The 14,154-nt window shown below is 40.5% G+C and overlaps 1 protein-coding gene across 2 annotated transcripts; it reads left to right on the top strand.

Annotated features, from left to right (window-relative positions):
- The first annotated feature begins 1,271 nt into the window (after positions 1-1,271).
- On the top strand, positions 1,272-6,330 carry LOC147421810 (uncharacterized). Of its 2 annotated transcripts, XM_086502876.1 has the most exons (5): positions 1,278-2,724; positions 2,847-2,956; positions 3,596-5,132; positions 5,264-5,347; positions 5,507-6,330. In XM_086502876.1, the coding sequence occupies exons 1-5, from the start codon at positions 2,592-2,594 to the stop codon at positions 5,647-5,649; spliced, it is 2,007 nt and encodes a 668-aa protein (XP_086359002.1). In that variant the 5' UTR covers positions 1,278-2,591; the 3' UTR covers positions 5,650-6,330. The 2 variants fall into 2 exon arrangements, with proteins under 2 accessions (XP_086359003.1, XP_086359002.1); XM_086502877.1 differs by lacking the exon at positions 5,507-6,330 and having other exon boundaries at positions 1,272-2,724; positions 5,203-5,339.
- Positions 6,331-14,154: the final 7,824 nt, after the last annotated feature.

Consider the following 14,154-nt stretch of genomic DNA (forward strand, 5'->3'; position numbering starts at 1 on the left):
TCAATTTAATTCTTCTTTTCTTTAGTTTGTCAATGGGTCTTTTTATTTCACAATCTTAAATGATTTTATTTCTTGGTCATTTTATTCTTTTAGAATGACAATGTGAAGCTTTGCCATGTTCTATCAACGATTCAATAACGTGATAAAATTATATCACGTTATTGAATCGGATGGTGTCATGGCTCGGCATTAGCATGGAAAGTTCTTGTAATTTTTTGAGGTGATCAACATAATTCACTCACAATTGTGAGTTTTGTCCAAAAATAATAAAAAATATTATCACGTTTTCCTCTTGAGCAACAATACTTAAATTCAAAACTCATCGGATAGGTCTTTGAGCGTCTCTTGAGGCTACTGGTGCAATGTTAAAACTTCTTCTCCTCTTCATCAATGTCCAAGGTCGCAGGGAAGAAACCCTGGAATGTAGATTTATTATCCTTTCATAGCCGAATTTTTTCCCCTCCGGTGTGAGATTTTGAACACATCAACAAGTCCGTAATATCATACAATCATTTTGAATGATTCTTAGATAGATCAACAATGCCCTTAATCATTGCAAAACTTTGCTTGTGCACATTGTCCTTCACACTACAGATTTGAGATGTGTCGCAAATTTGTGTCCCTCTCCCTTGTACCTTGACGATCGGGAAGACCTCTGACCTTTCCCTTGGAATCTGTGCTCTTAGGCCGATTACACATCAATGGGCAGACACTCATCCTCACTTTGGGGTGGCCGGGTGAGCTTTACGCACCTGCCTGCCCAACTTAAAATAAAAATTAAATTAAAGCTGCTCATGTCAGTGACTGTCGCGTAACTTATTGGTTGCGCTCGATTGTGCGTGTTGTTGCAACGTGAGCTCCAACCACAACCAACAATGGACAGGGGAGCTTGGTTGTCCCTCTTCTTGGGTGCTCCTCTTTTTGCGCAGCTTACGGTTGATCGCGACCCAGAATCCACACCAGCACGCCCAAGCTTGGGCAGCGAGTGTGTAACCAGCCTTAGACTAGCTTCCGACCCCCATTGACCAACTGATGGCCCAGATTTCAAGAAAGGTGAGGCAAAGACCTTTCCCTACACCTTCTTCTTCTTCTTCTTCTTTAAGTAGTGAACAAGTTAAAAATTCAAAGAGGGCTGTTGTTTGTTGTTCAAACTTCAAAACTTTGAAGGTGGGCTTTAATAAGATCTGACTTGATTTGCGCAGCGCAGGGAGTTCAAAAATGTCTTTCTTGGAAACCCTGGAGGCTGATAGAGTGGTGTGGGCGGGAACTCGCGGATGCGCGTGAATCGATAAGTTACTTTACCTGCGCAAAAGACAGTAGTATATATAGTTATCAACACACACACACACTCTCTCTCCTCCCTCTACGCGCACTAGTCAGGAGTAACGAGACTCTCACACATACACACACTCTCTCTCTCTCTCTCTCAGGCTCCCCCCCCTCTCTCCTTCCTTTGGGCTATGGGCATTGTCTTTTTCATGTCGCTTTCTCTCTCTTTAAGTGTCGTGCTCCTCCAGGAGTCCTCACTACTTCACTCTCCCTGTTTTCAAACTCTCGCTAGGCCCCGACTCCCCAGCCGCGAGCGTCAACTAGTAGTCTTGAACGCTGTGCGTGTTGTGGGAGAGACTGATGACAGAAACAGCGTCTAGACTCCTAGACTCTAGGAGTCCTGGAGAGAGGGGATTTGGGAAAGACTCTGCATGATGGAGAGAGAGAGGGAGAGCTTTGAATTTGAAGATCGGTGAGGAGATCACTAGTGGGTTTTGTGCATTCTGTGTGCGTGCACGTGTGTTTGTGAGAGAGAGATGGAGAGGGGGAGGATTTCTGGTTTTTGAAGCAATCTTCCTTCACACAAGTTCTGTACGCGACTCTCTTGGAGGGTTGGAGAGACAGGGAGCAATTCAACAGCAAAGCAGCTTATATCTGGCCATACCCGCATTGTATCCAATGCGACTCAATATCACCAAGCAAAAGTAGCAGTTCTAGGCATAGGATGCGCATAGAAGGGTTTTCTCTGCGAGCAAGCAGTTTCTGTGTGGCAAAGCACGGACATGACAAGGCCAGATTGGGAGATGAGGCGTTTTATGTGAAGCCTCAAGGTGTCTTTTTGTGAAGGGTTTATATTTTCTCAACAGGAGGTGTATAATGGTACATGAGGTGGTCCTTTTGTGGTCGATGAATTTTGATAGGACATTTGTTTCTTAGCACATTTCAGCTGTATGTTGCCGACGATCTTGTTAAAGGCACAGACAATTGCAAGAATTTATTTATTGGGAAGGTTTAAGATGATTAAAGTAGCTCAAACATTTCACATTCAGAGGATGTGGTTGTTGGAGGTGGTTTAAAGTTTGTGGGCTTTTATCTACATGCAGACATGCATTGTGGGCAATCACACATGGTGCTGCATACAAACATGTGCAGACAAATTTTGTTCAACATGGCATCAAATGATGCCAAAATAGAGACTTAGTAATGCTGTGATTTCATCTTCATCATCTCTAGCAGCATTGGAATCAGAAAGAGTGTGGAGCAGTGGTTTGCGTCGCATAATGCAAGATTAAAGTTCAAAAAGTGTGCATTGTGGTGAGCTCATGCAGCTTTTGGAGTGTACTACGACTTTTGTGGAGCAAGGTGTAAAAGAGCCAATGCTTAGCTGCCTCCTCACAGAAACCCCTTCTTTGGCTTTGGAGAGGTCCTTGCTTGATGAGCATAGGAAAGTGCAAGGTAAACAAGCAGGCTGAGCTAATGCTTTCACTGAAGTTAGTTTTATTCCTAGTTCTGTCTCTTTTTTGCAGAATGGAGTGAACATTCTATTGATCTTGCCGTATTTTGGCTTTTGGTTCTAGATTCCTTCACTATGTGTGTGCCGGACTGCAAATCCAAGGGCTCCAATACAGATGGTCCTCCCTCGCAGCTGGCAGCCACTGTTATTCCTCATTGGATGAGCTCTAAACAAGTAGGTGGTCTTCAGCCCATTTAAGTCATGTTTTGGACATATGTTTAGTCTTGTAACGATAGTTTTTTCGGACACGTCTGATTGGGGAGCCATATTCCCTGATGCCTCTGAGTCCAATTGAAGTAGGATTGGGTTTTTCAGACTTTACTGCCCTGAGGCTCCAATTTTTGGCCTCCTCATTTCGTTCTTTGCTTAGATTTTAAAATTTTGTTGGTGTTTTACTGCATTTAATGGTTTTGTGCTTCTCTGTATTGTTTGAAGTGTCATATGTCCACTGTTTTTAGGTTGCCGTGTGGAATCAAACGATGGAATCCTCCGGGGTTCTGATCCATACTTATTCTGTACTTCAGTACCCATCCAAGTCGACGTATGGAAAAACTTTGCTTGTAACCATTTAGAGAATTCCTCTCTGCATAATACGATGTCAATACTGAATTTTAGGAGAACGTCTTAGTTTGTTTGCTGCCACCAGCTGTATATATCTTTTATTTTGGTATGGTGAAGTTTTTTTTATCTTGTATTTAGTTCCATTTTTTGGTCCTTTTTTGTCGATAGGTCAGCTAAGGGTCCTTGCCCTTATGAAGACATCACACATTCTAGTGATGTATGTCTAACACAGCCTCTGGATGTATATTGTAGGAGTTGCAGGTCAAAATCAGTACCTCCATCAACAATGGGTTCAGTACAAACATGGCTATTTCCAAACCACAGACTCCACAAGAGGATTTATTCTCACATTCTCAAAAATCTCGGGAGCCATATGGCACGTTGTCAGCTCCAAGTAGAGGAATCGAGACAGAGCAGCAGAATGATATGATTCTCATGCAATCAAAAGCTGATGAATCTAATTCCAAACACCTGTTTCAGAAACGGCCACCTGCTTTCAGTGTAGGTTTGAAACCTTTGGAGGCTCCTAGTAGTAGAGAAGAGCAGAAGGAGAATTCCAAGGTAGACTTGGTATCTTTTTTGCTTCAGAAACAGCAAAAGCAGGCAACAGAAGGATGCCCTAAAGCCCTTTCTGGTCTGCCTCTTGGTCATCGTGGTGGTAAAGCTTCAGATAAAAAAGCAGAGTTAAGCTCATGGGTTTCAAGGTTTCCTTTTCAGATTGGGCCAGAAGCCAATTCTCCTGACGAATTGGTGGAATTTAGAAGGCCCATTCACCATGGACAGTTTTTGGAACATAAAAAGGATTATCTGCTGACAAACAATGGTCCATCTCAGCTGGCAGGCTCCAAGAATCATAATGGGCAATCCAAGTTTCAGCCGTCATCTACCCCCATAGGAGCAGTGAAACCGGGGTTCCCTCAAAATACTCAACTGATTGCGGTTAGTTCGACTTCAAAATGGGCTTCAACAGAAACATCTTTAGGCTCAGATATGCCCTCTTTAAAGCGTGATTGGAATGCAGCATTGATGCAAAGTGTCAGTGTTAAAAACCCACAGATATTACCAGATTTTTTTGCTCAGCAGAAGGTGACGACAGCTGGAAAGGCCAATTTGTTCAGGCTCCCAGAGATAAAATGCAAGGATTTGTTCTCAGACAAGAGCTTGTCATCGATGGTCGGTGAAGAAAATTCTGATATCAATAGAAACACTTCAAGAAGTCATCAATACATGGAGCAGCAGCAGGAAGCGTGTGGAAGGGTGACACGAGAAAAGCCCTCTCACAACTCTTTGTCGCAATTGAACATGCTCAAAGTGAAAAATGAAGCTTCAAGTGAGGATTTTGAAGCCTTGCAATGTGCCAAGTCAGCGTCGAGGGAATGTGTGGTAAAAAATTGTAGAAAAGGTGACTTTGGGGGCAAATTTAGTCCTGTTGCCAGTCAAACTGCAAGGCAGCTTTCATATGTAGGGTTGGATGTAAATAAGGCAATCAGCAATTCACAAGCAACTGAGTTGATGCTTTTTGCAGAATGTGCATCCTCTCAGTTACTTGGAAACTCTTCTCATGTTTCAGCAAGTGTCTCTCAGTGTTCTGTCATGAAGCAGTCCACAGGTTTGGAAAGGAGAAAAACAGTTCCTGAGGGTGACTGGGGTGAGTTTCTTGCTGGCTCCAAAGCTATGCCTGCAACAGAGACCCCTGTAAAAATCGTACCGCCATTTCAACAACGCTTTGAGCAGCTACAAGAGTTCTTGAGGAACTGTGATGGCTCGGACAAGTTCTATTGTTGGCAAGGTAAGTTTCTTGGCTGTTTTTGCGCTGCGAACGTAACCGACAATGATCTGATTCTATGTTCCTTATGCAGCATTCCATATGCTTTCTGCAAAAACGCAACTGACAATGGTCTGATTCTGTCCCTTCTGCAGCATTCCATATGCTTTCTGCAAATGCCTGCAGTGATCATGTCGTGGAGCTGGAGTCTCGGGCACTGAAGCTCTCTTTTGTAGAAGGTGATGAGCACTTTCTGAGAATTTCAAATGAGATGAAATATAGCCAAGCTGCTGAATGTTATTATGTTGTAGATGATGAGCTGAGGTGAAGTAGATTATGGAAAATGCTGAATGTTCATTATGATGTTAACCATGTAGATTTATGCTGCATTTATGCAGGCAAAGAAATGAAAAGAGCAAGGTTGTTGAATGTGCTCGATGAAGTTCCAGACGGACCTTTTCTGACTGCTTGCTCAAGACCAATGGGACCTTGGTTTTTGTCTCCCCAAGGTGCCATAGCTGTGAAGGAAGAGGCTCGTTAAGGACGTATGTCTATACTTCTTTGTGGACTGCTGAGGATTAAATTGGTGTAAGCAATTTGCTATGCTTTCAGGGTGGTCCTAGGGTTCTTGACAAGCACAGCCTTACAGGAATTGGCCCAATTGATCTTTGTGGACTGTTGAGGATTAATTGGTGTAAGCAATTTACTATGCTTTCATGGTGGTTCTAGGGTTCTTGACAAGCACAACCTTACAGGAATTGATCCAATACAAACAGGCACATGCGAGTTAATGGGTCAGGTTAAGGTTTTATTATAGAAGCGGGGAACCTCCATGTCTTCCAGAGATCCAAGGCTTAACATCAAAGAAGTCTGCTGTCTTTAGAAATATTAAAAAAAGCATTGGGAAAGTGCTCGCTTTAGCTTGGAAGCCTAAGGGGCCATGGCCCGCTTGCTCTAAAGTGCCACTTGCAGGTTCTCAGAATTGAGTAATCATTCATGAGTTGTCTCTGTTTCACAGGGAATAATATGTATTATATATGAAGTCAGTTGATGAACATCATGAGATTCCACGTAGAAATTCCTGTCTCTGCTGCAATCTTGTCGATGTCATTGGATGCAAATGGGAATACCTGAGTAGGCATGCTGCTCAATGCAAGAACATTGTGGTGTTTTCCCACCTCACAAGCCTTTTTTATTAGTCGAATGCTCAGTTGTGTGTCAATGGAGTGCCCCAACTGGAACTCACTAAATACAGGCACACATGCATGGATTAATGAGGCAAGCATGCACTAATCAAGCATAAAGTCCACAAGCACACATATATGGATTTAGTGAGTCAAGCATGCACTAATCAAGTATAAAGTCTACTATCTGAACTGGTTCATGCTTTGTCCCTAGGAAATGAGTTGACTTCATGGTACCTTATCCATCCATTGTTGCACAAACCTAGACCTTAAGTAAGCTGATCGGTGAATTGGTTTATGTAAGCATCCAAACTATAAGTTTCAGCATGAAAAGAGATCAGAAACTCATGATGAGTTTGTAAGTTGAGCTTTGTTGGTATTACTTGTAGGTAGTGGTATAGGAGTGGAGAATGTCCAATCTTTGTGCCCTTTTCAAAGCTTTTTTAAGTTTTTTCAAAGCTCTCTCTCTCTCTCTCTCTCTCTCTCTCTCTCTCTCTCTCTCTCTCTGGGTAGTGCTAGACCTTTGGTTCATTGTTCGAGATTTAATTTTTTGGGCTAGGACTGGCAGACTGGTCGGAAGAGTAAAAACTCATTTCATGTCTTATCTTTTATTCCATGCCCCCTTGTTAGTCATGCCACCTGTAGGTGACGTCGGGGAATCATTGGAGAATTGCTCTCCATATTGGCCAGGATTGCCAACTGTGGTGACTAGCAGCATAGACAATCCTGTTATATATATTGCATTCATAATGTTTCATGTACAATTTACTAGTTTGAGTTGATTTTGGTAGTGCTTGAATTTGTCAAGCTCCCTATTGTTTAAAAAGGCAAGCAAAAAGTTGCACCCTTCTTGATGGAAGGGCATATATTTTTTTTGCCCTTAAAACTATCACAAAAATCACAAGTCTACCTTTTGAAACTAGACATGCTTGGTGAAGAATATAAGAAGGTATTGTGTTTGTTGACCAATATAAGTAAATTTTATTTACAAGCCTAGTGTAGGTCACAACCTTATCCACTAAGGTTTGTGAGATACATATAGAATAGAAGAGACTTATATTGAACAAATCATTTTCTTATTTTCAATATTGTAGCATGTGTGTTTTCTAAATTAAGTGGGCATCTTTTTTTGTGTGGCAAACCTCACAATTGTGAGCGAGTTATATTAATCATCCTAAAAAATTACAAGATCTAAATTAAATGGGCATCTTAATACACTCCCCTTTCATTGATACTTACCCTATTTTATACCTCTTTCTCATAGAAGTGTAATTTTTAAACTTGTCCTTATGAAAGACTCATTAAAACTTTAACATTTGTACCATGAGAAAAATGCCATAACAAGGGCATATGGGTGTCAAATCCTATCGGTGGAGCTTACTATCTATAGCTTGCTTAAGTTGCAAATGTTGTAGCATTCCTAGAGTGAGTTGGATGCATTGCTAAGAGATGTAATCTATATCAGAAGCCAATCTTGAGGAATAAATATAGTAAAATCCTAGACTACCATAGTCCAAAAGTGACTAACAAGCTCACCATGTGATAGACACAAGCAAACAACATTGCTAAGCATGAGTCACATATCTTGAGCATATATATGCAAGAACAAAATATAGATGTTTGTGCTAGAAGAATTAGGGCAAGCTCGACTTGCATCTTTCTCATGAGTGGTGTACTAATAATGAGCCATCCTATGTTTGAGCTTGATTGGAGGGGAAGAGGGTGTTAATGACACCTCGCCTAGGCTTGTAGCATCCTCAAAAGCCTATTAGTAGGGTTATCGTTCAAGGCAAAAATGTTAGGTAAATGCTATCCATGGTCTACTTCATCCTTGTATTATTGTATGGTGTTTGAAGAAGAACATATTTTGTCAGGCCAAGGGTCACTTTGAACCAAGCTCAAGGGTTAATTTAATAAGGAAGTGTGCCTGAGCACACCCCCTCTCATACTTGGTGACTATTGTGCACAGAGGAGGACTTTCATCATAAGTTTGGGAAGGGTGGTACTCCACATCGACAGAGTTGCTACAATTTTCTTGATATTTCAAAAAATTTTAAGAAAAATTTTGGACTTCGTTTCTCTCTTTCTCAACAAAGTCTTGTGCTAATCAAAAGCTGGCCATACATACCAAGATTTTTTCTTCATTGGATTTTATATGATCGATTCCAATGCGGTTTCAAAGTTTGTTGGCAAGCTTTTCGACTAGATGATGATTTTTGGCATTTGAAGTTGACATCCGCAATTTCCTATGAATTGATGGTTTTGATTTAGCAAGGCTAGTTGATTTCTTTTGCGATTGCTCATTGGCGACTACTTTTTGGTTTCGCTGGACACTTTTTGCGACAAGGTACTCATTTTCTTTTGCTAGCACAACATGTTATGCCTTGAATTTAGATGTTGGCATGCGACATACTTTTGCTTTTGAGAACCCTACCCTAGCTCCTTCTACTATTGCCCCATGACCAGCCACTCTTATGGAGGGTACTTGTGTCGCAATGATGCTGAATGATATCATTGAATTGCTTTGACATCCAAGAGTTTAGAGCACTGTATTGCATAACACTCACGTGCCTGCTGACAATGCACATACAAATGCACGAACACCTCATGGACATAATAAGAGAAAATTTATAGTAGCCACATTTGATGCATCCCAAGAAGCCCAAGGGACCTAGGGGTCATCTATCTAGTAAAGAGTTTGGGAAAGCAAAGAAGGAAAAGCTATGATATATCTATTTAGGGAGTAGACACAACAAAAAAGGATTGTCCCAAGGGAAAATTTGTTTCCCAAGGTAAAGAGAAAGTGGTGCACATGGTGCAATTGTTGCATCTTGAGTCCTCCCATTTGTCCAATATGGAAGCAACACACATTGAAGCGATGCATGCGTGCTTTATTACGGTCTCTATGTGGTAGCTAACCTTTGGGCCACACAATTTGGTGCACATGCATTTGTTTATCCACGTTCACAAGATGGGAATCTTGGTAGTAGACGATGATGCTTCACACAATTTTATTAACTATAAGTTAGTGAAACCGCTCAATTTGCCCCAGACTCCTAGTTTCCACCACTACAAGGTAGCGATGATTAATGATAGTGATGCCAAGGTGTGTGATACACAAGTAAAGGATGTATTGTTAAAGGTTCAAGGGTATCCTTGAATTTCCAATCATGAATATGGATCAGACAAATGTGGTACTTAGGCGGGAGTGGTTATATGGGTTAGGGTCATCATAATGCTGTAGCTATGAATATAATTGTTTGATGTTCAAATCCAATGGCATGCATGTGCTATTCTTGGGGGAGAACAATGTTCCTTTCTCACCGCTTATTAGTACCACCCAAGCTTATGAAGCTCTCTTCTCAAGATGAAATAGAAGAACTATTTTTGTGTTACTTGTTGTGTCATTTTTTGTCAAATGTTGATAATGTTTTAAATGATAGTTCCTCAAGGCCGCATTGTTCTCTCTCTTCTCTTCCATACGTGGCTTCTTCTCTATCATCAGAACAAGCAAATGTTGCTAATAATTAAAAAAAGTATTAATGAAATACAAGGATGTGTTTCCCGATGATTTGCCACCAAGGTTATTGCCGACACATACTGTGCAACATGGTATTGACATGGTTGTAAGCAATAAGCCCCTAAGTGAACCACCCTATAGAATGAGTTAGTTTGAGGCTATTGAGGTGGAATGTCAGCTTGCTAACTACCTCAGTAGGGGGTTCATACAACCCAATTCTTCACCATGGGCCTCTCCCATTGTTTTGGTAAAGAGAAAAGACAATAGTATGCATATGTGCGTAAATAATCGTGGCCTGAATGTAGTCTATGTTAAGAACAAGTATCCATTGTCTAGAGTGGATGAGTTATTTGATAAACTCACCCATTCTTGTATCTTTACGAAGATAGATATACGGCCAGGTTATCATGAAGGTCCCATTAGGCTTAGTAATATACCCAAAACTGCTTTTCAAACGAGGTTTCGACACTATGAGTTTTTGGTTATGTCTTTTGGGTTGACCAATGCGCCAGATACTTTCATGACGCTTATGGATACGGTCTTGAAACCATATCTGGGTAGTTTTGTTATCATTTTTCTTGATGCCATTCTAGTGTATAGTAAGGAAGAGCATTTACAAAATTTGAAGCATTGTTATGGAAAAACAAGTTATATGCCAAGGAATCCAAGTGTGATTTCCACATGAACCTGAGGGCATTCTCATCTATCATGATTTATGTATGCGTTATCATGTGCACCGTCAAGCATTAGTCAAGTGAAAAGATAGACCTGAGGAAGGTGCTCCTTGGAAGAACATTAGTGTTCTTAAGAATAAATTTCCCACTTTTGGTTTCGAGGACGATAACACTTCTCTAAGGAGGAGTAATGTTAGACCAAGGATCTAGAGGCCAGAGGCTAGTTTGAACCAAGCTTGAGGGTTTGCCTATATAAGGGGCAAGAAGTTAGAAGGTGAAGTAGATATCAGACTCCCTGGTTTTACATATTTCAATTGACAACCCCTCCCATGAAATTTGAGTGTGATGCTAGATTCTTAAGAATGCTAGTTTATGTTTAAACCATTAATCTCTTGATAAGAATTTTTTTTTTTTCAAAAAAGTAAGAAGATATACTAAAATAGGATGGAAATAAAATGATACAAAGGTTCCTCGGGTAGGGGGAATGGAGACCCCTAGAATAAAGATAGTATTACATGGGTGCTTCATTTGAAATGTAGGCCTAAATAATGCTATTGATAAGAATTTTAGAAAATAAAAGGTTTCTTTGTGAGAGAGAAATATGGAAAGTGACACTAGTATTTTAAAACATGTGGTATCACAATAAAAATTTATATTTTATTTGAAAAAAAATGTAACGATGAGAGGAAAATAGAAAGTGACACTAGTATTTTAGAACATGTGATATCAGAATAAAACATCATGTTTTTTTGAAAAAAAGTGCATTAATAAACTATTTAAAATACAATATATTTCAAAAGCATAAAAAACAATGATTGAAAAACGCTTGGAAGCATTGTAAAAAAAAAGTAAAAACAAAGTGAGTTTGAGAATTGTGTTTGACACAATACTCAATGGACCTCTTAAAGAGAGAGGTGCACAACTGTCAACACCCTCTCGCAAGGACCTAAAATAAATAATAATAAAAGTTCATTATCATTAGCTTGCCATGTGACACTAATCTACAAGCTTTATCCAACGGTCCAGAGATGCACCCAAAGTCCAAAACTTTACTAAAGACAACTTATGTAGTCCAAAAATGGACTATTTCATCATTGTATTATTGTATGGTGCTTGAAGAATAACATACTTCATTTGAAAAACCCTACCATGCAATTTGAGTGTGATGCCATTGTTATAAGAAAAGAATGTGAGTTTGAACTTAAGCCATTATTCTCTTGGTAACTACATACTCTTGTTAAGAAAAAAAGATAGTTTGGATCCATCATTTGAGTAATCCAATACATTCCAAGATATGTGTCCAGTATGGATGGAATTCGTCAACCTCCTTATCTGGTTGAGAAAGTAACTTAAAAGACCTTGCAAACTTAGGTACCCCTTTAGTCATACTATCAAACAGAGTAGCAGGCACCGCCACCAACAAAGTGTGTGTGTGGTGGGAACTTAGAAAGCCCAAGCCCAAGCATCTTATCTTGAATGTGGGGACTGGTCTCAAGGTCATTCCCTTTGAACTTTGACACCTTCTTTGGGGCGTGCTTTAAGTGCAACAAGTTTGGACATTTTGCTAGATCATGCCTGGCTACTTCCATGATGTCCGAGGCCCTGTTAGGATAACCCTAACCTCATTACATGTAAACCATACCCAGTCCAAGCTCCTCACATCATTATGAGAAGCATGCCTACACCTAGCACTTTATTTGATGCCACGTGGAACATACACTTGTATAAAACTCCTCATGCACACAACACCTAGCCAGCTAAGTGGATGCATTAGCATCTGCCACCTCTACTACTCTAGCATGTATCACTCCATTTATAAATGGAGTTCCATTGTACAAAATCACTTATCTCAATAAATATTATTATTATGAATGTGAGCAATATTTATTCGCCATGATTAATAAGACTTACAAGTGGTATCATAGCAATTTGTAAGCCTTACAAGTCTTAATCGGCTATTATTAAAAACATTTAATTAATAAACATCCAATTTCCTTTTTTGTAAATATCTTTTTTTCTTCATTGAGGTGTCTCGTTGCGCTCATGCCAAGTGGCATAAGAAGGTGAACATTTGAAGGCAACTGTCACAACTTTGTGGCTCTTCATTAACTAAAAAGGGAGATGAAGACTCAAGAAATCAAATCGTATTCGGCCGATTGGTGACACACCTTGCTCGCCATCCCTCTTTTTTTTCGTTCATAGGTTTTGAAATACCTCATGACAATCCTCAGTTCGTTCCACACTTCCCAAGTTCCAACTGCCTGCTTTCTTGGTCTGTGCTTTCATCCACAAGAAGATTTAGAAATTTTCTCATGTAGGAAAAGGGAGACTTTTTCAGTGTTTTTCATACAATGCATAACATCATGAGCTTCTGCTCGGGAGGCACGGCATACCTAGCTAGGTACAATTGGGGGCAGGGGACCAGGGTTTAGAAATTTTCTCATGTAGGAAAAGGGAGACTTTTTCAGTGTTTTTCATACAATGCATAACATCATGAGCTTCTGCTCGAGCTAGGTACGATTGGGGGCAGGGGACCACGGGGCCTGGGGTCCCCTGCCCCCAATAGTAGCTAGTGGGGTCCTCTGCCCCCAATCGTACCTAGCTAGGTATGCCGTGCCTCCCTCACAGAAGCTCATGATGTTGCGTTAAGTCATAATGTGGGAATTATTGTGAGAATCTGTCCAAAACTTCTCGTGATCTCGCCTGGCCATCTGCAAGCGCAAAATCCCAATCAACTAACCGTCTTCAATCTGTTGCGCTACCATTGTGTGGCCCCAAAACGTTGCCTTGCCTCAGCATTAGGAGCATCTATCATCAGGTTTCTCACCATCGAGCCTCGATCAAGTTAGCAGAGCCTCTGGTGCTGCACACACAGCAGCACGCTTCCACTCGATTGCCACCAGGGTCTAAGCCGCTCATTTTGTTTTGGGAGCCATCGCTCATCTGCTCACAATTGTGCCAGTTCTATTCATCATCATGCTGCAGGATACCTACCGGCTACTCTCGATCTTACCCAAGCCATGGTAATTCACGCTGCTCGCCACAAACTATGTTAGCTGGCCTGCACAAATTGTATTGAGCCCAAGAAAACCTTAACCCCCTTGTAAAGCGCCTTTTTCCCCGACCCAGCTCAGTTCAGCTATTTGTCTTTTTTTTTAAAAGGGAAAATTACCAAAATACCCCTCTAATTTGTGGAAATTCCCAAAACACCCCCGATATTTGTCATAAATTCTCAAAATGCCCTTCAAATTTTTTAAAATTCCCAAAATACCCTTGGTTGTGAGAGTAAAATTTCTCAAAAAAATAAAATTATTTGTAGGTCTTCCAAGAAGAGTGATTGTCTATAGTACAAGATGCTAAAACTACAATTTGAGTTGGTTATGTAGGCTTTGGAGATGAATTGCTTGATTATTTTTAGACATGATTGCCTTTTTTTTCGATGGTAAGTGGTGACAAATTACATGATGAGCAGTCAAAAATGAATGAAGATTAGAAAACCCTGAACAATCCAACCAAAATAGATACAAGGGTATTTTGGTAATTTTCCCTTTTTTTAAAAACCTTAAGCCTCCTTTCCCACAAGCTTGAACTTCTCACACAATCATAAAGCATCCAAGCCTCACTCCTAGCTCTCAAAACTCTCTCACTAAAAAACTCTTGTCCCAACA

Source organism: Adiantum capillus-veneris, chromosome 27 (genome assembly GCF_014529385.1).
Source record: "Adiantum capillus-veneris isolate H3 chromosome 27, ASM1452938v2, whole genome shotgun sequence".
NCBI lineage: Eukaryota > Viridiplantae > Streptophyta > Polypodiopsida > Polypodiales > Pteridaceae > Adiantum > Adiantum capillus-veneris.